The 27,379-nt window shown below is 41.5% G+C and overlaps 1 protein-coding gene across 4 annotated transcripts in view; it reads right to left on the reverse strand.

Annotated features, from left to right (window-relative positions):
• Positions 1–27,379, reverse strand: part of Kalrn (kalirin, RhoGEF kinase) — a 531,501-nt gene that overhangs the window by 359,879 nt on the left and 144,243 nt on the right. For all 4 annotated transcript variants that reach the window (XM_013019466.1, XM_013019467.1, XM_013019468.1 and 1 more), the window contains exons 4-5: positions 10,748–10,940; positions 5,941–6,453 (exon numbers count right to left, since the gene is read on the reverse strand). In XM_013019466.1, the coding sequence (XP_012874920.1) occupies positions 5,941–6,453; positions 10,748–10,940 (706 nt within the window). The remainder of the gene's footprint in view (positions 1–5,940; positions 6,454–10,747; positions 10,941–27,379) is intronic.

The following is a 27,379-nucleotide window of genomic DNA, read 5'->3' on the forward strand; positions in this document are numbered from 1 at the left end:
TATATATATATATATATATATATATATATATATATGCACACACACATACACATATATATGAAAATGGCAAAAAAAGAGTCAGCTTGGGCAAACAAATAGAAGAAACTTATTTTTCTTTATTATTTTCTCTTTTTGCTGTTCCTGGAGCTTGAACTCTGGGTCTGGGCACTATCTCTGAGCTCCTCTTGCTCAAGGCTAGTACTATACCACTTGAACCACAACCGCACTTCTGGATTTTTCTATGATTAATTGGAGGTAAGAGTCTTCTTTCCTGCCCTGGCTGGCTTCAAAACATGATCCTCAGATCTTAGCCTCACCAGTAGCTAGGATTATAGGCAAAAAGTTAGAAGTACAAGCGTAGTTCAAGTGGTAGTGCACAGCTGTGAGCAGAAAAGATCCTAACAGAGCAAAAGAGTTTGAGTTCAAGTCCCAGTATCTGTGCAAAAAGGGAGGAGGGAAGGAAGGAAGAAAAAGGGGAAAAAATGGTACCTCTAACTGTGTGCTAGTGCGCATCTAAACATGTTCCTTTACTATAAAGACTAGAGATTCCAGGGCCTATCTCAGGTCAAGAGGTCGATGGCAGAGCAGTGTCAGTATTTTCTGATAGTTCTCATTATACCAACATCTAGTTGGGCATCATGGGATGATAATGGTCTCAGATGGTAAAGCTGAGGTTTCTACAGTATGTGGGAAGTAGATATTTAGCTTCAAGGTCCTTTGTAACTCTACCATAGTAATATGCTATCTCAAGCACCTATGAAATGAGGTTATCCACTGAAGAGCCCCCACCCTTTCCTTCCCCAAAGGCACATCTACAATGGGTCTACTTAATGATTTTTAATGTCACATATAGCCCCTACTAAGGATGAGGCCCATCCCTTCTCTTTAGAAATGGTTTGTTGTTGTAGGGCAGACACCTTCTTCTCACGGGTTCTCTGGGGCAGCTGTAGGTAGATGTATCTGTAAAACAAACCAGTGCAGCGAGCTACAATCTACGCTAGGCTAATGAACAGCAGCCACACCTGTACTCTATGAACACAGTGCTAGACAGCCATTTAGCTAGAGATCAGAGGGTGCCAGGCTGAGGCAGCAGTGGGTCAGCTTCCAACACTGTGCATTACTTAAGTCATCTCTGAATTACCTGACACTCCCACAGATTGCTTCTTAATCCTTCCCATCACACCTAAGCCGTGATGTTCTATTCCTGGGAACTTCCTAACACAGGATTTATGCTTAGCAGCCATTGAATAAATGAGTTAATACAAAGAAACAAGGGAGTATTGAGAGGTGTGGGTGATCTATGACCTTGATTATGACAATGGTTCCAGAGGTGTATGCACTGTATACCTTAAATATATGCAACTGACTATCAATTATACCTCAATATATCAAAATATAAATAAGTTAATAGATGCTGATGTATCTGCCTCTTTTATTAGATGTCAAACTGCTTGGGGACAGGAACTCTGATCTATTCAAGTGCCTTGAGTTTATAACAGTTGTTCAATATTGATTATTAAATGAATAGGTACTCTTTTCTATGAAACAGAGTCCCTCCTCATTGAAGGTTGACTTGGGAGAGAAAATGGCTTTGTCCCAACCATCTCTTAAGACAGGGAACACATGGGGCCATCACAGAGGTCAAGGAAGGTGGTGGGAGGCAGCTTAACTCCCCAAGACCAGTTGGTATGTGGGGAACATTGGGCTACCATGTAAGTCCTAGGAGACAAGCTGTCCTTCCATGGCTAGAGGAAACTCTGTATCTTCCTCTGTTACAAAAATAGAAGATAAACAGTCACTAGTCTCCTCTGACTGCCAAAAGCTTCCCAAATCTGGAGTTAAAGGCCTCTATGGCTGGCCAATCCCCTCCCCCTCAGGCTGAAACGTGGCTCACGTAGGAACTATTTCCTCACACCCTTGTTTAGATGTGGAACTGCATACTCTATGCCATCACCTCTGATCCCCTCCCCCAAACACCAAATAAGTCAAAGGCTGAGGCACTTAGCTTGCACAGATAGTTTAAATTAATTTGGAAGCAATTTGAAATGACTGTTTCTCCCCAGCCCCACACCCAGTGCATTTTCTGGGGCAGCTGGGTCAAGCTTGAGCGGCATTTTCACCAATGACTCAATGCCAAAGTATTCTTGAGCTGCTTTCTTCCCATCATCCTTCTCTTCTGCTTTTTTTCTAATGTTTATTTTTCTCTCTCCCTCTCCCACCTCTCTTTACACACACACACACACACCTGTGCACGTACATACACATGCATATACACATATTTCTTTTTGAGGTCTAAGCACAACACAAAACGGGGCTCTGATAGAGTCCATGAGCAGAAATCAGGGATCATAATTTTGATAGGGAAAGAAATGCTTATATTCTCACTATAGCTTCCCTTCCATTATATATACAGACAATAAACTATAAGCACACACATTTCCATGTCATATCAAGCTTGTTGCCCTGAACTATGGATTTTACTTATCACTATGTCAAAATTATGATACATATTAGACTTCAAGCTGATATGATTATTTAACATGTTAATAAAGGAGTACATATGTTACTGCCATTTTCAGACTTAGTAACTATATTTTAATAATTGCCTTCCAAGGCAATATATTTACATATTATATACACAATATGTAAACATATGTATATACATTACACATATACATTTACAAATATTATTCTGAGGAGTCCATAGGCTTCATTAGCCCAGAGGATGATGGCTCACAAAGGGCAAGAAACCTGCTAAGAATGGGTACTAGAAGGCAGGACTTGTGTTTCTCTAGGATCACTGGAGTATGGGACAGGGAACTTGGGTGCTAATAGGTGGCCTTCAGAGGTAACATGAGGTAGGTCCTGGGAGCAAAGAGAGGAAGAGTAGAGTTATTAGATAAGAGCTTTGATGGGTTTTGAAGACAGACTAAAATCCTGGTTCTATCTAACCAGCAATGTTGATCTGGAGCAACTATTTCTATTTCTAGACATACTACTATACAATGCTGGTTTGTTAGTTTTTGCTCTGTTGTTTGTATTTTTTTTTTGCCAGTCCTGGGGTTTGAACTCAGGGCCTGGGCACTGTTCCTAAGCTTCTTTTGCTCAAGGCTAGCACTCTATCACTTGAGCCAAAGTACCACTTTCAGCTTTTTCTGTGTATGTGGTACTGAGGAATTGAACCCAGGGCTTTATGTATGCTAGGCAAGCACTCTACCACTAAGCTACATTCCTAGCCCCTGTTTAGATTTTTTAAGTACCAGGGCTTCATGCTGGCTAGGCCTCTGCTCTACCAATTGAGTCATATTCCCAGCCCTACCATACCACTCTTATCAGCAGGAATTGAAAGAGTATATGCATGGCAGCAATTACTTCCCCGTTGATGGAACCTGGCTGGCTCTAGAAGGACAGCCTTATCCACCTGGGGAGTTCAGAGGCTAAGGTATACTGTTGGGTTTGTTTTTGAGGCAGGCAATATTCTGTGTTCTATGCAGGTTTCTGATATCCTTGAACTTCAGAGATATCCCAAAGGGTCTCAAAATCTAAACCAGGCATAAGTACCTCTGTCTCCAGCTCACCAAAAGAGATACCCCTACTGGGCTTCAAAATAGACTCATGACCCAAATCAAGCAAACAGGAAGTATTTCCAACCTTCCAAGCACTAGTCAAAGGATTCTGCTTCTGGATTCATCGACCATTTGACTCTTGGCCTTGTTTCTTTTTACCAGTGAGCAGTGCATGGAGTTCTATGACCCAAGCTGCCCCTTACATGCAAGCCAGGCCAGTCAGACCCAGTGCCAGGCTACTGGTTAAAGAGTCCTGGAAAAGGTCAGGAAAACTCCTTCACATATCTATCTCAAATGAGATTCAAATTTTCTGTGTAGTAAGGAATACATACACTTTAAAAATGACATAGACTGATTTTCTTCTAATTAGAAAAAAATAGAAAATACAGGAAACTTACACAGAAAAATTACAATTAATGGTAAGTTCAAAATCATTAACAGTACAGTGTTTTTTTCCTGTTATGCATAAATTAGTATTATAATCATATAAAACTTTTTTATTGTGAAAATACCCTACAGAGAAGTTACAATTACATGGGCAAGATAATAAGTACATTTCCTATCAAGTATTGTTGCCTCCTCCTTTGTTTCCCTTTACCATCCCTGCCCTCCCGTCTGCCCCTCCTGTTCGCGCCCCACCCCCCAAAAGTGGTAAAGTTTGTTTTTCGACATAACGGCTTGTACATCTCATTGTTGCAATGGGTCCACCTGTATCCCTATTTAAATGATTTGTTTTTATATCTTCATTTTATCACTTTAAAATGCCTAGAGATATTTTCAAGGTAGGTTCTTGAAAGACACAAAACTATTACATGAGATGCTGTTTGTAAAACTCAAAGGTTACTAAGAAATGACATAGTATTTCTAAGAATAGTATTATGCATTTAAATACAAGATACTCCCAGAAAATGGATTGAAGGGAGCGAGCTCATTTCACTCCTCTTAAAGGGTAGATGGCAGTAAACTCTTTTTTTTCTCTTCTTTAGCTTAGAGAGAATCTGGAGAAGTTACTTTTGTGTTCTTAGCAAAAAGGTACTAGATGCCATTCTTCTTTCTCACTTGCTCAGATCTTACTTTTTCCTGATAAGGAGAAAGCGTTGCAAATGTACTGTTGAGAAAACAATGTCTTATGTGACAAAGTGCCCCAAAAAGAAGTGGTATGGCAAGAACAGCCTTGGACTTAGAAACAGAAAACTGCCATTGTAGACCCAAGATCAAAAAGTATCTGTTCCCTACATATCAAGACAGACTACCAAATGCCTGATAGGAATTGAAGGACTATGAAGAATATGACTCCATATGTGTCAGTGCTTTGTCAATAGTATATTCTACTACAGAATCACAGTTACTTTTTCAATGCTGCAATGGCTGACAGCAGCTTGACCCACTCATTATGAACACAAGAGAAGGGTAGAGAGCATTTTGTTAAAAGCATGGACTCTGCAGCCAGACTGCATTTCCAAACTTGGCAAGTTTGCTCATCAGTAAAGTTCCTTCATCAGTAAAATGGGATGATAATAGTCCACTTATCTCTTAGGATTCTTATAAGTATTAAAATAAGGTAATATGCACATAGTACATGGTACATATTAAGTGCTACACTAATGTAAGCTGTAAGAACAATTTAATGATGGGGCATGGTGGTAGTGTACATCTGTAATCCCAGCTACTTAGGAAGCAAGATAAAGGAGGATCAAAATCTGAGGGCAACCCAGATAAAAAGCATGAGATCCAATCTAGAAACTAAAAGATAAGGACAACACTGCTCAGATGACAGAGTGTTTGCCTATCTAGTGTAAGGACCTTAGTTCAATCCCCAGTATAGACAAGACTAAAAACAGACAAATGAACAAAATCCCCAACTCCCAAAACAATCTATAGTCAGTGGACAAATATACAGCTGAAAATAACAGGTTAAAACATGCACTTCAAAAAGAGTTTTCAGGAAAACTGGAGGTGTGGTTCACGTGGTAAAGTTTCAGCCTTAAAAAAACAAAAACATTTTTTTTTTCAGCCAAGCACTGGTAACTCAAGCCTATAATCCAAGCTCAGGAAGCTGAGATCTAAGGTTCAGGATTTGAAGCCAGCCCATGCAGAAAAGCCCATAAGTCTTATCTCCCATGAACCAGAAAAAAGCAGCTGGAAGTGGAGGTGTGGCTCAAGGGGTAGAACATCAATCTTGAGTGTAAAACCTAAGGGATAGCTCCCAGGCCGCGAGTTCAGGCTCCAGGACCAGCATACATATACATAAAAGTTTTCAACAAAACTTCTACCACCATGAGTCAGAGAGCTGGAATAGTAACTTCCATTACTTTCCCTAAAAAGCTATGCCTTCACCCCACCGGAGCTTGACCTGAGTTTGTTCTCTTCCTACCTTCTCAGCATCCTGTTCGAAGAGCCGTAGCTGGAAGCACTGGTCTAGCTTGAGCTTGCGCACATGCCACATCTGGTGTAGGTGCTGCCGGGTGGAGTGCAACTTGTCTAAGAGGCTGGTGATCTTGGGTACCAAGCTCTGAAAGTCGGCACTGCCTGGGATGCAGTTGCGCCCTGAGAAGCCATCGCTGCAACGGATGCACTGCAGAAGCCGCTGCCCCTCCCGGTCCAACTCCTCCACTGGGGCCTTCAGCACCTTTTTCTTGAGCTGTGTATGCTCATCAATGAGCCTCCGAGAGCCCTCCACATCCACAGGGAACTCCTTCCGGGCCAGCATCTCCTGTAGGTCCTCAAGGCGTGAGAGCAAGTGCACTGCACTGTTGAAGAACTCCTCCAGGGAGAGCCGCAGCTCAATCCACTCCTCGTGATTGTAGTCCAAGGAGCCATCAAATTCCTCTGTCAGTTGAGAGGGGTCCACCAGCTTTGTAAGGCCTTCCACAGATACCATGCTCGTCTGGGAGGGGAAAACATGAGCAAGAGTCTCAATATGTGAGGTGATATGGGGTCAGGGAACCAGGGCAGAAATAAGCAGAAGAGAGAAAGGCAAAGAGAGAAAGAGAAAGAAAAGCCCGCCTGGCTCACACCTGTAATCCTAGCTACTCAGAAGGCTGAGATCTGAGGATCACGTTTCAAAGCCAGCTCAGCAGGAAAGTCCGTGAGACTCTTATCTCCAGTAAACCACTAGAAAACCAGAAGTGGTTTTCAGCTTTGAGCTGAAGAGCGCAGGGACAGAGCCCAAGTCCAGAGTTCAAGCCCCAAGACCGACCAAAAACAAAAAATGAAAGAAAAGGAAAGCCCACATAGCAATAACTATAGCCCACCTGGGAAAGGGAGAGTATGATTCTACAGGACCAACTGGTCAGAAGCCACAGATCAGTCAAGGTCAGCAGTCAGCAGTTCCTATAGATTGACAACTACTCCCACAAGTCTTTCCACTGCCCACATTCACACCTAAGGAAAGGCTGTCTTTGTTCCATGTTCCTTTCATCTTCCCTCCCTGACCTAAAACTGGGTGCCACAAGTTCACACCTGTAAGCCTAGCTATTTAGAAGGCTGAGGCTGGGAAGATAGTTATTCCAGGCCAGCCTGGGCAGAAAGTCTATGGGACTTCATCTTAATAGAAGAAAGCAGGACATGTTGAAGTGTACCTACCCTTCCAACAACTATGAGAAGCCTAAAATAAGCAGATCATAGTTCAGGTGCATGCCTGATCAGGAAGCAAGACTTTATCTCAAAAATAACCTGCAAAATAATAGGGCTGGAGGTGTGGCTTAGAAGCAGAGTGGCCTAGCAAATATAAGGCCCTGAATTCAAACTCCAGTACTGACAAAAGAAAAAAATACACTAACTCAAAACCAGGTGGTAGGAAGGGCAGTCAGTTTTATATAACTCTAAGACATAGTTTCCATCCATCCTGTGTAGGAAACCACCTGGCTCACCAGCAAACACCTTTTCTCTTTCCTTTCTATAGGGTTTCAGGCTTCTATTCTGGCTGGCAAAGGAGAAGCTATAGAAGAAATATCTGGGTTTGGGTTCTGGCCCTATACTTAACTAACTACATGGCCTGGGGAAACTTATTTGCCTTCTCAAAGCTTTAGTGCCATCCTCTACACAGTGGAGATCAAACAGTTTGAACATCTCTGCTCTGGAAATCCAAAATCTGAAATGGGTTTTGGAGTCTTTGGGTTTCAGATGTAAAAACTGTTCACCGGGGAAGGTCAACCAGTAAAGAACATTAAGATATTCCATAATCTGAAACACTGCTAGCCCTGGTCACTTTGAATAAACACTCAACCTGTTTATACTCTCTCATAGTGCTTGCTGTGATTAAATGTTCATATGTAGAAAATACACAGGAGGCTGGACATGGAGTACATGTACATGTTTCATCCCTGTCAGCCCTCACCAGGATGGTCACTACTTGAACTTGTAAAAGCAGTTTGTCCCTATGTCTTGCTGCTCTAAGCATCTCTTCCCCTGTCCCTCCATCCCTCTCCTGGGATGGAGGAAGGACTTGCCATAAGTAGAAAGGATGCTATCAAAAAATAAAAAGGAACAACAAAAACCTACCAGACTAACTCTCTTCCTTGTCTGTTTAAAATCAGAATCTGCATTTACAAGATCCCTGGGGCACTGGTGAGCAGTAAACCTTGAGGAACCCTATTCAGAGCACTTTGTCTTGAAATTTAGCTCAGCTTACCACTTTCAGGGAGTCCCCATGAGTTACTGAGTGTCTGCTTGTAGAAAGAGCCTATGCTCTCTCTCCTCCTAAACACAGTGTGCAGTGGGGATTCTGCTGTTTACAAGATAGTGTTTTATACTCATACCTCAGGGGGAGGCCCCTAGCTGTTTTACATACCTCTGGTTTAGAAGGTAGAGATAAGCTAGTTTAGTTTGAAGGCAAGGAAGAGGGGATGTACAGGGTAGCTACACTGAAGGAAAAGTTTGGAAACTTACTGGAAATATTTTTCCAGTCTCTTCAGCATATAAATTCCATAGGCTTGTCACCACTAGTATAGAAACAAATCAAAAACATTCAAAACATTTCCCTACAGGACCCTACCATTTAGTGGGCACTAAGAGAAAAGGACTGTCGGCTGGTTTTATCCCATGACACATTTCTTGGATTATTGACAGAGTGTGAACTTTCTCAGTGAAGTGATTTTGTCATTCACCTTACTCCAGTTGTAGCCAACTGGGCCCACCACCCTATACGTGGGTACTCCTGCCCCTTGAGACAATAGTTTTAATGAGAAGTTGATAAAAGATTTAAAAAGTTCTGCCTTTACAACACATCCCTGTGCACACCCATTCATGTACACACATGTACATGTTCATTTGCACACATACGAACACACATGTACACGTGTATACCCACACATGTATGTGTATACACATATGGAGGCATGCACTCACATGCAAATATACACAAAGAGAAAGATAACTTGGCTGGATAATTTGGCTGGAACAAGGATGCTTAAGTCTCTGATCTGATGTGTTGCCATTAAACTTTCTCAAGGGACTCATAGTCTCTCTAGAAAATTTAGTTAAAAACAACGCGTTGTTCTTCTGATTATAAAAATTATTCATCATTCTTGAAAGCAAATGAAAACATAAATAAAGTAAAAACCACTCATTACCCAGCCACCTTAAATAAACCACTGGTAACATTGCCATGTGTCTCTGTCTTCTCCACACATACACTGAAAAAACAAATTCTAGTCAGGTGCTGGTAGCTCACTCCTACAATCTTAGCTACTCAGAAAGCTATGGTGTAAGTATTACAGTTTAAAGCCTGCCTGGGCAGGAAAGTCTGTGAGACTCTTATCTCCAATTAATAACCAAAAAGTCAGCAGTGGGACTGTGGCTGAAGTAGTAGAGCATCTGCCTTGAACACAAGAACTCAGGGACAATGTGAAGACCCTGAATTCAAGCCCCAGGAGTAACATACACACGCACATGCACACACACACACACACACACATCACACAAATTCTAAACTACACTGTTCATAGTGACTATAACCTGCCTTTTTAGAATCAGTATACCATGAACATTTTGTGATAGTAGTTTCTAAATATAGATTTAATGGTTTCATAGTATTTGTAAGCAATATCACCCAAATTAATGCATCCTTAGGATGTAACCTACATATGCATGTATATATTGGTATATTATGTATGTCTGTTTACGTATGCAATGTTTAAAATATACTATGATGAACAACTTTGTAGACAGATTTGGTTTATAATTTTAATTAACTTTTTCATCTTTTTGTTTTAGATAGGTTTTATACTAAGAATATTTTCTTAGGAGAAAAATTACTAGATAAATGGATATAAACTTTCTATGTTTTAAAATATTTGTATTAACATAAATTATACCACAGAGTTTCATTGTGATGTTTATATAAATCTTATAATGCACTTTGTTGAAACTTTCCTCATCTATATGTTACTCTTCTTTAACTACTCTCTCTTCTTCAACTGTTTTAGTGGGTTTCATTATGCTATTCTCATACACATATAAAATGTACTTTGATCATACTTACACCCATCAACCATCTTCTTTTTCACACCCCCTTAAAGATAGTCACCTTTTCACAACCAAGTATTATTGTCTAGATTCCTTATACAAATGAAAATATGCAATACTTGTATATCTGAGACTGGATTATCTTGTCCAATATGATCATCTCCAGTTATATTCTGGATGGATAAAACATCTATTTTTTTTAAATTGTTATTTTTGTTTTTGTTTCAGTGGTACTAGGGTTTGAACTCTAGGCCTTACACTCTCTAGGCAGGTGCTCATTTGAGTCACACCTCCAATCTTTTCTGCTTTAATTTGTTTTAGATAGGGTCTTGTACTTTTTGCCCATGCTGCCTTTGGACTACAATCCTCCCATTTCTGCTTTCTGCATAGTTAGGATCATCAGCTTGTGCCACCATATCTGGCCTCCTATAGGCTTTTTCTACAAACTGGAAAGAAGCTCTCAGAAATAGTTATTCTAATGTGGAAGCCTAGCACAACTAAACATAATTTTATCTAATAATGTTGGCTTACGGACCATCTCTTGAGCCTCTTATTCTTCCCCAACTGTAACTCCTAAGGCTAACAGAGCAAAATAATCCTGAAGACTCAGCCCTTGACATCTTGTAAACTGTAGGATAGATGAAAAGGGGAAATAAGAAATGTGTGAGTGGTAGAGGGGAGAGAAAAGAAGATGGAAAAGAAGTGTAGCTCACCTCAAAGATGAATTTGGAGCTGCCAAAATTGGTCTTCTGTTTTTGCCAGAAGTTGTCTGGTTTGATGATGAGGGCCACATGGATCTCAGCTGGAAAGGCTTCCTGCAGTGTTTTGAGGAGGGGTTTGATGAGGTCCCACTTAGAGCCCCGCATGTCGATGATGACGGTGAAGCCACGTTTGCAAACGTCCTCACTGTGGGTAAGTTAGAGGTCAGGCATGATCAGCTAAGACTTTAAAGTACACAGGGAAAAGCAATCAGAAACCTCCATTCCCCTTGATCTGGATCACCCTTCCCACTCATGCCAGTTCTCCTGTCCACACTCTGACTTGGGCCCAAAGGGACTGACTCCAAAAACCTTTCTGGGGTAACCCCATCTGACAAAAGTCCTGAAATTCCACCTCGTCTCAGCACTTAGCAAATTCCTTAGTCTTCTTTGAAGCCAGTTCTAATAGTTGGAAATTTTGCTTCTTGGGAATTCAGTATTGTCATTGATTTCTCATTTTAAATTCTATATCCTTTCTCCCTCTCTTCCCTTAGGATGAATTACATTTCCCCATTTGAATTCAACCTCTGAAGGCAGGGACCCTGCTGCCATCTGTTCCAGAGATGGAAGTCTTCAGCAGGAGTGCTATTCTTCCCTGCACCCTCATGTTGACAGACATGATAAACTGTACTGTTGAACCCAAACTGGGTCAGAGAATCCTTTCTATTACAGGACTATAGGCCAATTTTGCCAATTGATTAGAGGTAGTATATAAGCTATATCATACATTTACTACCACTGTATTTAAAATGAGTTACTTGTAGTTCAAAATGTATGTCAACTTTAGAAAATCAGGTTGCTGAATCATACTGGCCACTGAAAGATAGCAAGGGTGGAGCCAGCTGGAAGGATGGATATTGTCCAGCTATCTCATATTCTCCCACTGGACAGATGAGTAAGCCATGTAAATGCACATCTCAGAGTGTGTGGGTTGGGGAATAACTTAAAATAAAGGTGACAGAAACCAAGACATTAGCAGGCTAAGTGAATGGTACTATAAAACTTATTAAGTCTATTAAAACCAAACTATATTTAAACACAAGAACCTTGACTATACTCCTGAAAAACAGAAAGAAAAACTGAAATTTAAAATAGCTGTAATATCTGTTTGGAAGTCTATATTTTGATAGGTAGAGATCTTTTTATTGTTTTTGGTGTATTTAACCTACTCATTTATTTTATAACCAAGTAGACTCTGGTTAGTTCTCACATTCTCTCTCTCTCTTCTCTCTCTCTCTCTCCTCTCTCTCTCCCCCTCTCTCTCTCACCCTCTCCTCTCTTTCTCTCTTTGGTGCTATCGTGAGGCTTGAACTGAGAGCCTGGGTGCCGTCCCTGAGCTTTTATGCTCAAGACTAGCACTTGAGCCAAAGCTCCAATTCCAGATTTTTCACTGGTTAATTAGATATCAGAGTCTCATGGACTTTCCTGCCCAGGCTTGCTTTGAACCACAGTCCTCAGATCTCAACCTCCTGAGTAGCTAAGATTACAGTCATGAGTCACTGGTGCCTAACAAGTCTCATTTTTAAAAACATAAACACTGGTGTGGCATTTCCTTGGTGTATTTTCCCTATTCCAGTCGCAACTTTATTAAGTTGCTGTGCATGTTATATGACCCTCAGAGATGCCCACCACCAATCACTCATAGCCACTAGTGAGTGGTAAGGCTGCACAGTTAAGGCTTCCTTATTAAGTGTCAAGCAATGAGGAGAATTTTACAGCTTGTGTGACTGTCTGTGTCCCCCACCCACGGAATATTACTTAGGCCTTCAAGTTAGATAAGACACTAAATGGGGGGAGGGAGGACTGAGACTTTCTGCCACAAAAAACGAAACACCAATTTTCTTAAATTTATTTTTATTGTAAAAGTGATGTACAGAGGGGTTATAGTTATATAGGTCAGATAATGAACACATTTCTTTTTGAACAGTATTACTGCATTTTCTCCCAATTTTTCCCTCCCAACCTCCCAATCCTAAGTTGTATAGTTCATTTTCAGTGTCTGTGAGTATCACTGCTGAATTAGTTTACCCTTTGAACACTATTTATATGCTTCCCCTTACCATCCGCAAAACAAATAAACTTACATACAAGACAAAAAGTACAGAAATCAAACTGGTGATAAAAGGGGGAAAGCAAAAACAAATCACAAAGAGTAAAATAAAAAACCTTTTGCTTCCATTTCTTGGAATATTTTTGATAGACATCATTGTATATGGTCATTTGGAAATAGCAATTGAGACTTTGTGATCCTCTCCTAAAAATATACTCCTTTGGTTTCACTGTGTAAATGTTTAGAGTCCTGCTTCACGTTCAAGGGTAATTTTTTGTCTTTTACCATTCATTGTGGCTACTTGTAGATTTATAGGCACATTCTAATTACTACAAATGAAGGAAACCATGAGATTTGACCTCACTCCAGTTAGAATGGCCATTATCAAGAAATCTAACAATAGGAGATGCTGGTGGGGATATGGAGAAAAGGGAACACTATTACACTATTGGTGGGAATGCAAACTTGTCCAGCCACTCTGGAAAGCAGTATAGAGGTTCCTCAAAAAATTAAACATAAAAAGTTAAACATAGAGTTTCCCTATGATCCAGCAATTCCATCCCGGGCATGTATCCAATTGACCACAAACCAGGCAACACTAAAGCTACTAACACGACCATGTTCACTGCAGCACTGTTTAACATAGCCAAGATATAGAATCAACACAGATGCCCCTCAGTGGACAAATGAATCAGAAAAAATGTGGTATATATACACAATGGAATTCTATGCTTCCATCAGAAAGAATGATATTGCCCTATTCATAAGGAAATGAAAGACCTAGAAGAATATTACACAAAGCCAGACCCAAAGCAATACTAATTTTCTGTGTTCCCTAAAATCACAAAGCCACAAAGAAAAGATTTATCTCTTATTTCTGACACTTACTGAACCCACAAGTGTCCAGGGTCTTTCATAAGTGATGCTATCTACTTAATGTATGAAAACGATAGGACTTTTGCTTAAATTATAGCATTTCTTTCTCATTATAGGAGGAATACTTGCTAACTATAGAAAAGCTAAAATATTTTTAAAAATCTACATAAAAGGTATAATTGTAGGCATTTATAATACTGTGGCTGATTTCCCCTTAATCTTTTTTTGTGTATATAGTGTTCTACTTTTCACTACAATATACAATTTTTCTCATATTTAAAATATCTCTGAAACTGCTATGTGGCACAATAATGATTATTACTGCTTTTCACAAAGGTAAGTAACTTACAAGTCTACCAGGAATGTATGAACAGTATGTATCCTCAGCAGTTGCTGTGTTTTTTAAATCTTTGCCTATTAAAAAAAAACCAGATTGTATCTGTTTTAAATTGGACTTTACCAGCTATAACATATTGATTGGTCCACAAATATTTCTTCTGAAAATAAGTTTGTTCTTCCATTTTTCTATGGGTTTAAATTATTTTTCTCACTGAGCAGTTTTGTTTAGCTGGATTCAACTGTATTGCATTCCTCCTTATATCACACAATGTAACTGGGACTTTCCTTGCCCTAAAGATCCCAGTCTTGCTCATTTCCCTGTTCCCCAGGCTCTCTGTTACCATCAGTATGCTGACATGAGAAATTTGTGTCCCTAACAACAAATACTTAGTATTACTACCAAGACTGGAAGGTGACTATACCAGCGTCTTAGTGTGGCAGCCAGTGGCAGATTACACACCATTAACCATCATTTTCTGACAAATGAAAATAGAAACTAGGCACTAAGATTTTCCAGGAAGCTTTCAGTAGAGAAAGAAACATGGGGGGGGGGCAGAAAGGAAAGGCTGCATACTGAGAACTAATCTAAAGGACATCTTTCTGTGAAAACAGCCTAATCTCACAAGATGCTTTGTACATCTAGTTTCAAGAAAGAGACATAGCTGGGGGAGAGGAAAGAACTTTTTACCAAGTACTCATTTATGCCTGGCACTGGACATAGATTATGTCATTTTACCAGCACAGTAACCTAATGAACTAGGCACCATTGTTTCTGTGTAAGAGTAGATGAAATTGAAGCATATTTTTCTATGGTCATATGGATAGTAATAACTGAGTAAAAATTCAAAAAGTAGGACTGTAGACTTTGAAGCCCATGCCCAGGTCCCTATTCATGCCATACTTACCACACTGACACTACATGTGGATGAGGGTGCGACCTGGATAGGAATTGGGGCTCAGCAATGAGGAGACTGGGGAACTCTCAAGAGATGAGAGAAAGTAGGACAAAAAGCCATGCAAATTACGTCCATTCTGTACCCAAGGTTAAGAAAGGAGCAAAAGAACATGGCATAATGAGAAAGCGCAAGTGATGCACTGAGGTTCAGGCATGTGTGTAAGAGGCAGAGTAAGGAAAGAGTGCTGCTTTGAGTGCTCTAGTGAGCTCCACTCAGGGCTCTGTCCTCCTCCACGCTATCCCTCTTTAGGGGCCAAGAAGCTCCCACATAGAATCTATAGATCAGACACAAATAAGCTCCTTCTTCTCCTTCTAGACCTGATTCCTGGAAACTGAAATACTACAACTCTCTGCTCAATGGGTCTTTAGCCTTTGCAGAAGAAGAGGTAGAAAAGGCATGGTCACAAGAGCCAAACTTCCTAGATTTAAATCCCAGCTTCACCATTTACCCATTGTGGACTCTTGGGTAAGTTACTTTTAACCCCTCTGGGCCTCAGTTCCTTCACTGTAAAATGTGAAGTAAAAACAGTAACTACCATACAGGCTGTTTTAATTGTTAAGTCTGTCACTGTACATAAAGTACTCGCTACAGTGCCAGATACAGTCTGTGCTATGTGAGTCTTAGCTGCAGTAGGAAGTGGCGGCAGGTGTTTGTGGCCCTCACGGGGTACCTTTATTGACCTCTATGCCCATTCTCCAATGGAACAAGTTTAGTCATCAACTTACGCCTGTTGCTCTCAGGACATCGCGTTTGGCTGATGGGCACTGCTTCTCCAGGAATAAACCAGCAGTTACAGACCCTCCCTGGGGCTGGCTATGCCCCGCTTGTATAGGTGCACTGAAGCCTGGCCCTAACCTCATGGAAAAGTGATTCTGAAGTGTGACATGCACTCACAGCCTGCCAAAGCTATAGATAGACCTGAGCCCAGATCCTTCCTCTTGCCCACACTGCTTCTCTCACTCCACTATGGAATTTTTTTAGAACTCCAGCTCTTAATAAATCATTTGTTCCTAAGTCTCCATCTCAAAAAATATCCTCTCTCAAAAAAGCCTAAGAGGATAAGTTTTATTATATGTTAGGAATAATTATATAAATAGAATGATATATTTCATAAATATGAAATTCTGAAGGCAATTTGCTATACAACTTGAAGATTAACAGAGAAACCTGGGCTAGATTTTTTTCTTTAATTTGGGAATCACACAGCACCTGGCATTGACTGAGTAGTAAATCCATGAATATATGTGAGGTGATGTGTGCAGATGTGGGCAAGGTCACTCATCAGAAACAAGGGAGAGCTATCTTCAGAGCCAAAGATGGAGCTGGCTAGAACATCGGTGAATAAGAAAAAAGGAAGGAGATGAGCCTGAGGACAAAACACAGAGGCCAAGAGAAATTGAAGAGTGATATGGTAGAAACAAGGGAGAGTGGAACTACAAGAGAACCACAGTGGCAAATGATGCAATGCTGCAGAAAGGTAGTGAGAGCAGAAGCATCACACTCAGTATCTAAGGGCCAGAGGCCCAGGCATCATGACTGGCTGGAATAGTCAGGGTAGAGGGTAGAATTAATGTTGAAGCAAAGACACAGTCACCCTACCTGATCTCTGGGATGATTAGAAGGAAACGACGAGGTCAGCAAAGGCTGTTTATGCGCACTGCGACTCTCAGGCCCATCCCCTGCTTAGAAGCTGGCAGGGTCTGCGTGATGCTCCTGGTCCACCTGAGCCCCACACAGATTCCTAGCCAGCCCCTTTCCCAGGCTCCTGTTCTGAGCCTCCTCTGCTTTCATTGGGTGTAATCAGCAACTTCAGCAAACCAGTTAAATGTTGGAACATAGCTATCAGGTAGTTCTCCTTCCCATTAAGTGATTTGCCTTTCAAAATTTATTTATTAGTCCCAATCAAATTTTCAGGGGCAGGATTTTGCATTGTGCATAGCAAGCATGTGAATACAGAAAAGTGGGATTTGGAGCAGCTGCCTTGACATCTGAAGAGAAGAGGAAAGGAGAGAGAGTTCCTCTCTAACTCCCACTCCTTCCCGAGGGGGAGAAGGTAACCACTGCTCCCTCCCTGGACTCCCTTCCTGTCCCACTAGTTCTCTGCTGGGGCTAGGATCACCTTGGGCCCCTTTGGCCAGCTTTTCACCCTGTGTGACAAATCACAGTCCCTTCAAACAGAGCCATGACTCTCATAGACTCTGTAGGGCTCTTGTCTCCAGAAGTTATAAACGTATATACTAAGTGAGCAGATGATTAAGCAGCTGTTTCTATACTCAATTCTAGACCATTTACTCTTTCGTTCATTAATTGTCATTGGATTAGTTTTCACTCAGCAAGCATGTGATATCTCAAAAAAAATTTTTTTTGGGGGGGGTCCGGTCGTGGGGCCTAATCTCTGGGCCTGGGCACAGTCCCTCAGCTCTTCAGCTCAAGACTAGCACTCTACCACTTGAGCCACAGTCCCACTTCCGGCCCTTTTCTTTTTGCTTATGTGGTGCTGAGGAATCGAACCCAGGGCCGCGTGCATGCAAGGCAAGTGCTCTACCACTGAGCACCTTCCCAGCCCCTTGAAAAGTTTTATGCCAAGTTTCTCAAACTTTCATTATAGGATATTTATTTATTTACTTACTTATTGTGTGGTACTGGAACTTGAACTAAGGGTCTCATGCTCTTGTTTGGCTTTTTTCACTCAAGACTGGTACTTTACCACTTGAGTCACACTTCCAGTCAGCATTTTGCTGGTTAATTAGAGATGGAGTGTTTTAGACTTTACTGACTAGGCTGGCTTCAAATCCCTTAATCCTTAGATCGTAGCCTCCTGGGTAGATAGGATTACAGGCCTGAGCCACTGGTGCCCAGTTTCCTTATTTTAAAATGTTGATTTGAGAGATGATATCCAAATATCTGATAGAAGTTAGTCTGCAATTAGGCCTAGGACTCTTTCCCCATGCTCCAAACACAATGCTTCTTCTCTTTGGTTGTAGTTTGTGGAAATTTAATGATAAAGTATTTACTTTGACTAAATCAGATATTAGGATACTCATTAATAAACAGCAGGTAACACTCAAGTATGTCAAACAGAACAATGAATTATTGTCAGAATAGTATTTGTAGGTGAACCAATAAGCTTGCTATCTAAGAGCCTATAGAAGGTTAGGGAACTTCTCTGAGTAGCCTCATGTTTAAATTTACTAGAAAAAATTGTCATGAATTGGGAGGATCTTTGCCCCAGGTTCTCAAGACTGAGCTCACTCATTACCTGACTTACATAACTGTAACCCCTCTGTACATCACCTTTACAATGAAAATTTTTTACAAAAAGATTGAGCTCTCCTCCCCCCATCACTTAGGGAGGCTTTTCCTGAGGGGTTTTGTGGATCCTGTCCCCACTTAGCTGATTGCGTTCAATCAGATGCTGCTGAAGATTTGCTTTCCTTGGTTCCTAAATTGCCATTAAATCATGGTGGAATTTCTCTTCACCACACACCTGACCTGGCAGGCTCTCTCAGACATCTCTGCAAGTCCTCAGTGTCTCTCTAGGGCTTTCTTAGGTCTAACCTACATTTGAAGACCTCAGAGTCATTTCTTGACCAACTGGGCTATGAACTATGTGTGGGCTGCTTCCAGTGCTAATGGATCCAGGTCAGGAGAGCCTTTGTAGGTAGGTGGGCAAGGAATGATGAGGAAGCATGTGACATGATGACTGCCCCTCATGCTTCCCATACTTAGCAGAGGTCACAATTTTGCAACCCCCTATTCAACCCAACTCTCAAAAATGTCTTTATCGAGCACAGCTGGTTTTGTTTATTTATTTTTTGTCAGTTGTAGGGCTTGAACTCTGGGCCTGGGTGCTTTTCCTCAGCTCTTCAGTTCAAGGCTAGTGCTCTACCACTTGAGCCACAGCACCACTTCCAGTTTTCTGGTGGTTAATTGGAGATCAGAGTCTCACAGACTTTCCGACCCAGGCTGGCTTTGAACCGTGATCCTCAGATCTCATCCTCCTGAGTAGCTAGGATTATAGGCGTGAGCCACCAGTGCCTGGCTATTATTATTTCTCATGCCTTTAGAGGTTTACACCCTCTACTCTTTAGCCCATTCCTTGCATACTCACACTCTTACACAACCCATCTGTTGGTCTTGGCTTTGCTTCTCTGTCTTAGCTGCCATGTCTGCCAAACCCTGTTTCACACATTAGAAGACTTAATATCCTAAGTCACTAGGGGTGAATGAAAGTGTAAGGATTAGTCCCTCAAGCCACAGGTGGCTCTGGAACCTGGACAACTCAGACCAGGGCTTCACACTGAGTACAATCTGGTTTCAGGGGCCCTAGTGCTACGTCCTCTCATCTTACCTCCAGATCACCGCTCCTGAACTCCTTCTTAGGTCCCCACCTAAGCAAAGTCCACATCATTTCTCTGAGTTTTACTCTAGCCATGTTAGTGAGCCACCCTAGATATGTCCTATGATCATCTAAAATACTAGATAATAATTCTATCTTTCCTTCTTCCCTGTCTTCCCTACTTTCTGCTCAGATCTCCTATATGAGAGAGATCACAGCTTGCTAAAATAGCCAACATATTATTAATGCCTCCAAACTCTTAGTAGTTTCACTCCTTTATTAAATGTGTTTTCTGCTTTGTGTTTATCCTAACCCCACTTTGCCTGGAGAACTTCTAATCATATTTTAAGGCTTAAATCACAAGCACCTTCTTCTAAGAGTAAATCTTCTTCCCTGAATGATTACTGGGATGATTCCTGTATGTCACCAGAACCCTATGATTGCCTAGCAAGGCAACTGTCATATGCGGCTAACTAAGGCCACGACCTAGGCAATCACTCTCTGTATTTCTTCTGTTCCCACAGAGATTCATATGGCTTCCAAAGGAGAATCTTGTTATAAAGATGCTTCATAAATAATAATACGGTGTCACTTAAATACACCATTATTATTTGTTAATTTATTCATCTATCAAATATTTATTGAGCATCAACTTTGTGGCTGGCCCATTACTAGGAAATGGGGATATAGTGGTTAACACAGAAATATGAAGACACATTCTAGAAGAAGAGATGAACACAAGATAGTAGCTAAAAGAACATGAACCATGTTATGATAAGCCTTAGGAAATCATGGAGCTCATGGTATAGTGGCTCCCACCTGTAATTCTAGCTACTTGGGGAGCAGAAATTAGGAGTATAGTTCCAGGCCAGTGCAAATCAATAGCTGGATTCAATAGTGTATACCTGTCATCCTAGCTACAAAGGAAGCTAGGATGAAACTGCAGACTGCAGTAAAGCTCATTCAGGCATATATTTGAGACTCTATTTGAAAAATAGCAAAGGCAAAAAATGAGCTATTAGGAGTGTGTCTCAAGTGGTAGAGCACCTGCCTAGCAAAGGCAACTCCTTGAGTTTAACCCTCAGTACAAAAGAGTGGCGGCAGGGTAGGGGGGAGAAGAGAGGGCGGCGGGCGGGAGGAATGGAGGGGAGGGAGAGAATATAGATTTTGTCAGGTAGTCTGGACAGGCCACAGGAGGAACCACCATTTAAGCAGAGACCTGAATAAGTAACTGGCTAAGGGAACCGTGAAGGAACTCAGGCCAAGGCCCAGAGATAGAAGAAAGCCTGCACACAAAGTAGTAGAGTTGAGTAATAATTCAGGAGACCAGCAGTCACACTTGGGTCAGTGTTCTAAATGTCTGGGGACCTCAAAACCTCAAGTTGGAGAGACATTCAATGAGAATGAGACTACTGCAATGTGGAACACCTGAGTCTGGTGAAAGGGCTTCCGTTGACCATTGTGTTGGAATTCTGCTCCATTCACTGAAGGATCCCTTGATCCCCCAAACCTGCTTTCTGTTCCTCCTTGCTATCCTAACAAGTTGCTAATTCTCTGCTGATTGCCCCAAACCAGGCTGTACTTGCTTTCTTAAACAACCAGAAATCAGCAGGTGTTGAAGAAAAGTGTTAAGGACACATTAACACCTGCTTTGAGCTTTGTAATTGCAGTAATGAGAAGTGGTAAAAAGGAATCCTGGAAGAGCCCTGCCTCCTGGAGATGGAGCCACTCCCTGGGGAATACTGTTGAGAATGACTCTGCTGAGACAGATCTCAAATTCTTCATTTATGACGGGGATGTTTAGATATTTGTTTCCCCTTGAAAGATATCTAAAGGAACGGAGAAGCTGGAAGGGGGAAGAGTTCCCTTTGCCCGCCACCTAGCCCTCTCTACTGGTGGTAGTGACTGCCCACTACCAGCTGATGTTCTGTTTGGAGTGATTCAGCTGCCATCAAGGCCACCTCAGAACCCACCTAGAGAGTTGTTTTAGGTTTCTGTTTTGTTTTGCAAAAAGATAGTCATTGCCCTCTTTCCCAAAGAGGCTGGTGTCTTTTCTACCCATGTAAGAACTCAGCTTTTGCCTCTGAACCTCTGACACTTGATGTTAGGGCCAGAGGATGAGGTAGGGATGTACAAGGACATGTTTCACTCTACAGCTAAACAAGTTCTCCACTGTAATTGGGGTCGGGATCGATAGTTAAAGTTCCCTCTGGTGATTCAAATACGGCCATGGCTAAGCACTATTAAAGTGATCGTTTCAATGTTTGTTTGCCCATTTCCAGGTTTAGGAACTAATGCTTGCCAGCCCTACTTTCAAGGTTGCCAAAAGCAAACCCAACTCTGCTCAGATAACCCAAGGAAGCCTGACATTGAGACCAGATGAGGAAGGTTGGTGTTTCCCATCTCTTCAAGCCTGCTACTTAATTCCACCCAGAGTCTGTTAAACAAATAACTAAACACTGATTACAAATAGCAGGAGCAGAAATTTTCTGATTTTCTTTCCTGAACAGAGCATGTTGAAGTATTAAATAGCACAGACCCTGGCCCCCAAGGTGACATCAGCATTACTAAGTGTGGTCATAAAGTGACAGGTCCAAAGGCCTAAAACCACATAATGAGACTTCAGTACCCACATTCCATCTCCAATGCTGTCTTTAAACAAAACAGTGTTTAAAAGGAAGTAGGCTTTAAAAAAAGATGAAGCTTTGCCCTTCTGCAAATAGTCAAATGTGCACATTATAACAGAAAGGAGAGAGTCCAAATTCACAGAGTTTGAAGACAAGTAGTCCGAGGCCAACAATATCAGGTAAAAACCATACAGCCTCGCAAAGAAGTGCTTGGAGAAGCCTGCCCAGGTCTATCTGTCATTAGCAAAGTCATCTCACAGCCTCCAAGGCTCTGAATTAACTCTATGCATAGAGAAAGAGCTTTTTTTAAAAAAATGTTTTTTATTGTGAAAATGCTGTACAGAGGGGTTGCAATTACATGAGCAAGGTAATGAGTTCATTTCTTATCAAGCATTGTTGCATCCTCCTTTGTTTTTCCCCTACCATCCCTTCCCTCCCATCTCCAACTACAACCCCCTCCCCCTGCCTAAATTGTAAAGTTCATTTTTCAACATTACGTCTTGTACATCTCATTGCTGCAATGGGTCAACCTGTATCCCTATTTAAACAATTTGTTTTTTCCCTTACTGGCAGAGTCAGGAAACCTGAAGCATAGTATGACAAGTAGCCAGCTACAGCTAAGAAAAGACTGCCCTGCCAACTCAAGGACTTGTACCCCTTGTATCCAGAAGTCTAGGGCAATTTGTCCAGAGACCTAAGATGCCAGAAAGATGGGTTCAAGTGGGGATAGGAAAGAAATGGACATATCTGTGCCAGACAGCACTCAGCTTCCCAGCTTCCCATGCCAAGCTGTTCATCCCTTCTTTCTGGGCCATTCAGAACATGAAGCAGAAACTACATGAAAACCAAAGCAGTGGACAGAAGAAAGAACGAGCTGGAAACCACAACCCACTTTGATAGGCTCTTCCCTTGTAAAGTGAAGGGATGGCCTGAAGATCTCTACCCCTTCCCACCTCTAGGATCCTAACATATCTACTTCCTTGAATTCTGGAAACTCAATGAGAGCAAAGAACTTGTCCTCTGCCTTCACCTACATCAGGCTGAAAGTTCAGGACAGTCTGAAGAAGCCAAAGGATCATTTGACCATCTCCTCCAGTTTGGTGTGTGTGACAACTAAATAACTGTCCTATGTACCCATAGAACGAAATGTAGAGGGATTTGTTGGTATCCCAACTTCACAGCCAAAGCCTCTATTATAGTCAGAGTTGAGGGAGGAGAGGAATGGCCTTGCCCTCTTATAAGTCTACAAATGATAGTTTCCCTTTAGCTGGTGAGTTGGAAGCTGGCATTTTCTACAGAGGAAAACAGCCCACAGTCTGGATCAAGGACATTCTCTTCCCAAAGCAGACCAGGGTGAGCTGCACCATGGCACCAGGTTCAGACCTTGCCTATAGCACACAGCCAAAGCCATCACATGAAGGACTAGTGATGGGAACAGATAAAATTCCAGCTGGGGACAGAGTCTGAAGATGAGAGGGAAAAAGTGCTCTCTGTCAAAGGTTTTGAGTAGCTCTCGAAACAGAACTGTTCTTCAACTTACCTAGAAGAGGGGTTAGCGAAAGGAGGCTCTGGGAGAAAAGGTAAGAGGATCAGGGCTGTCAGAACACACACTTGGATTGCATCAGTAAGTTATCTGGAAACACATTTGTCCTCGCTGAGTCACTGTGGCTGACAGAGTGCTCCTGTCTGGGTTCCAGGAGAACTGGCTGTCATCCGGGCTCAATTTAGAAACAGAAACATACCTCCTTGGTGAAACAGTCCTCTCCTCCCCCACCCTACTGTGCTGCATGCTTCATTCCAGCTAGGACTTGGCTGCTTCTTGGACCCAGAGTCTATGGGTACAGCTCTATACAGAGGAAAGTATGTCCTGAAGGAGGTTTTATTCTAGTTTTAGTGACTTCATGTCTGCAAGAGGCTCCCTGGCATTGGCCAGAGAAGTCTGAGGGTGAGGCCCTGCCTTTCCTTTTGAGAAGCTTCCAGTGTACCGAATTCTACCAACTTGCAATGTGGTCCTCTTCAAACTGTCAGGCAAGCAACAGAAGTCATCCTTCTCCTACAGAGTTTTGCCCCCTACCAGACAAGAGGACAATCAAAGCTAATCAGATGATCAAAGGTCTTCTTCAAATTTTGTTCAAGTTATTTGTTCTGCTTAGGGCATCCTGTACAATTATGATAAGACATCTCATCTAAAGCAATCTCAGAAGCAACAGGATAGTCAGGGAAGGTGAGGTGAGGGAAGATCTCCCCCACTGTGTGGCACACAAGCTAGAAGGACCTTTACCTACACTCACAGCATCAGCTGGCTCTGGGGAATAGCTTCTCTTAAATTCCTAGCTTCCATATTCAGAGAAGGGGAAAGGATGTTTAAAAGGAATGGAAGACAAATTGACACTTTTATCTTCTATGTTTGTGGCTCATAAAAATGATGAGCAAGATAGTGGGTGTTGTGAGAAATAATTGTGCCTAGGGCATTGTGACTTTAATTCTACCTAAAACTGAAAATAAGCCAATAGGAGAACAGGATTTCTTGTTACTTTGTTAACTTATTTTTAAGGATTTGATTTATAAAAGGAAGCTAAGAATTACCATATTATTCCTTTAGGTACTTCCCCCAAAATAATTTCATTACAAAATTCTCAGTTTATGCTGGCAATTAATGTGCTGGCCCTGAGCTCTTTTTGCTCAAGACCAGCATTCTACCACTTGGAGCCATAGCCCCACTTCCAGTTTCCTGGTGGTTAATTGGAGATAAAGAGTCTCAAGGACTTTTCTGCGTAGGCTGGCTTTGGGCCTCGATCCTCAGATCTCAGCCTCCTGAGTAGGATTACAGGCATGAGGCACTAGCACTTGGCACCATTATTATAAACAATATTTTATATAACATTTACTCCAGGTCTCTGAAGAAGCTTATATAAACACATTTGTACTTGAGGAATAATAACTATTGCTTATGGTTACTTAAACTTCAGTTTTCCAATAAAAATTTAAAAGTAAACCTGGAAAATACAGATGACACTAGGTGAAAGGAAATGTACTTATTTCCCGATGTCTATAAGGGTAACCCCACCGCATTATCACCTCTAAAATAACAATAAAGTATGTTGGGAAAAAAGAGATGCCTCAGAGCATATAGAACCCTAAATACCAAGACAACACATTATAAGATCTAACCAATGGTAAGGGAAGAGAAAAAATACAAAACATGAGTAAAAAATAACCTTATAATAGGCATGGAGAATAGTTCCAGATATGGAATCCATATATTTTTCCTCCTGATTCTTGGCTATCTCTCAGCATTTACATGTAAGGATCTCCCTTCTTCCCAACATTCCAGCCAAATGAATCCTGGCTAAATTTAAGTCATCCTTATTACCTATCATGAGCTTCAGAAAGCCTGAATGCATGGATCTTATTTCACCTGACACACTTCAATTTACCTAATCAAAGTGACACCAGCTATTTCACAGCTTCCTAACAGCTACCTCTTGGTAAGCTATGTACTCCAGCAGCCTAAAAAGCTTTAGGAACTAAAGCTTAGAGGCCTAAGCTTTAAACCCATTGGATAATGATGCCCAGAGACACCCACTCCTAGGAGGCCTAACTCTCCTGATGGAGGGCAGATAAGGATTCCAGTTCTGCTGGGCAGAGGAGATTGGCAGTGACTTTGAGCGAAGCTAGGAATTAACTATACCACTGACTGAGGAGCTGAAAGAAAGACTAACGGTTCATCAAGGAAAGAACAATCAAACCTTTTCTAGATATCATTCAACTCTGAACATTAATATGTGTTCCCTGTTAAAGAAAATATAAAGAACTCCAGCCTGGGAAACCTTAACGGGCATTGAGACCAAGTCCTTTCATCATTCCAGGATCATATTTAAATTCATAATATATAGTCCTAAGTTAGGTTATTTGGATGTGGTGCTAATGACATATGGATAGTGGTTCTTGGGCAATGATGTGCAAATAAGCTTAAAATTGAGAAAAGGCAAAAACTGAAGTTGAAGACAAGTCATACTGGGAGTATAAATTGGGAAACTTGAAAAACAATTTGGTGATTATTTTACAAGCCTTAAAAACAATGTCTACTTTGCCACAAATCTATCCCCTCAAAAAAAAGTTCAAGATTCAGACAAATGTTTATAAAGAGAGATGTTTATTCACTGGGTACCAGTGGCTCACATCTGTAATCCTAGCTATTCAGGAGGCCAAGGCCTGTATGAAGCTAGTTCAGGCAGCAAAGACCATGAGACTCTTATGCCCAACTAAGCACCAAAAAGCTAGAAGCAAAGCTGTAGCTCAAGTGGTAGAGTTATAGTCATGAGTGAAAAAAGCTAAGAGACAGAGCCCAGGCCCTGAGTTCAAGCCCCAGAACCAGATGTTTACTGAAGACTATAATAGTGAGGTTGGCACCTATAGAAAACTAAAGCTAGATCCTTATATATCACCCTGCACCAGAATCAACTCCAAGTGGATCAAAGACCTCAAAATAAAAGCAGACACAGGGGGGGCTGGGAAGGTGGCTCAGTGGTAGAGCGCTTGCCTTGCATGCCTGAGGCCCTGGGTTCGATTCCTCAGCACCACATAAGCAAAAAGAAAAAAGCCAGAAGTGGCGCTGTGGCTCAAGTGGTAGAGCACTAGCCTTGAGCTGAAGAGCTGAGGGACAGCGCCCACACATGGCACTAGCAAGATCAATAGAAAACCCACGGACTGGGAGAAAATCTTCACTAGCCATACAACGGCCAAGGGCCTTATACCTAAAGTATACTTAGAACTCAAAAATTTAAATCCACCAACAACGAATCCTCAAAGAAACAACAGCCCCATTAATAAGTGGGCTAAAGACTTAAAGAGAGACTTCTCTGAAGAGGAAATAAGAATGGCCAATAGACACATAAAGAACTGCTCAACTTCTCTAGCGATAAAAGAAATGTAAATCAAAACAACATTGAGATTCTGCCTCACCCTAGTTAGAATGGCTATAAATCAAGAAATTTAATAACAACAGATGCTGGAGGGAATGTGGCCAAAAGGGAACCCTACTTCATTGTTGGTGGGAGTGTAAACTTGTTCAACCTCTTTGGTGAGCAGTATGGAGGTCCCTCAAAAGACTCCACATAGAGCTCCCCTATGACTCAGCAATCCCACTTTTGGGCATTTACTCAAACGATCACAAACAAGGCTATACTAAAGCTACCAGCACAACTTCGTTTATCACTGCATTATTTACCATAGCTAAGATATGGAACCCACCCCTCAGTAGAAGAATGGATCAAGAAAATGTGACACACACACACACACACACACACACACACACACACACACACACACACACACACTGGAATTCTATGCCTCCATCAAAAAGAATGATACCACCGCATTTGTTAGGAAATGGTAAGA

This window comes from Dipodomys ordii, unplaced genomic scaffold (assembly GCF_000151885.1).
Source record: "Dipodomys ordii isolate 6190 unplaced genomic scaffold, Dord_2.0 Scaffold45, whole genome shotgun sequence".
Lineage (NCBI taxonomy): Eukaryota > Metazoa > Chordata > Mammalia > Rodentia > Heteromyidae > Dipodomys > Dipodomys ordii.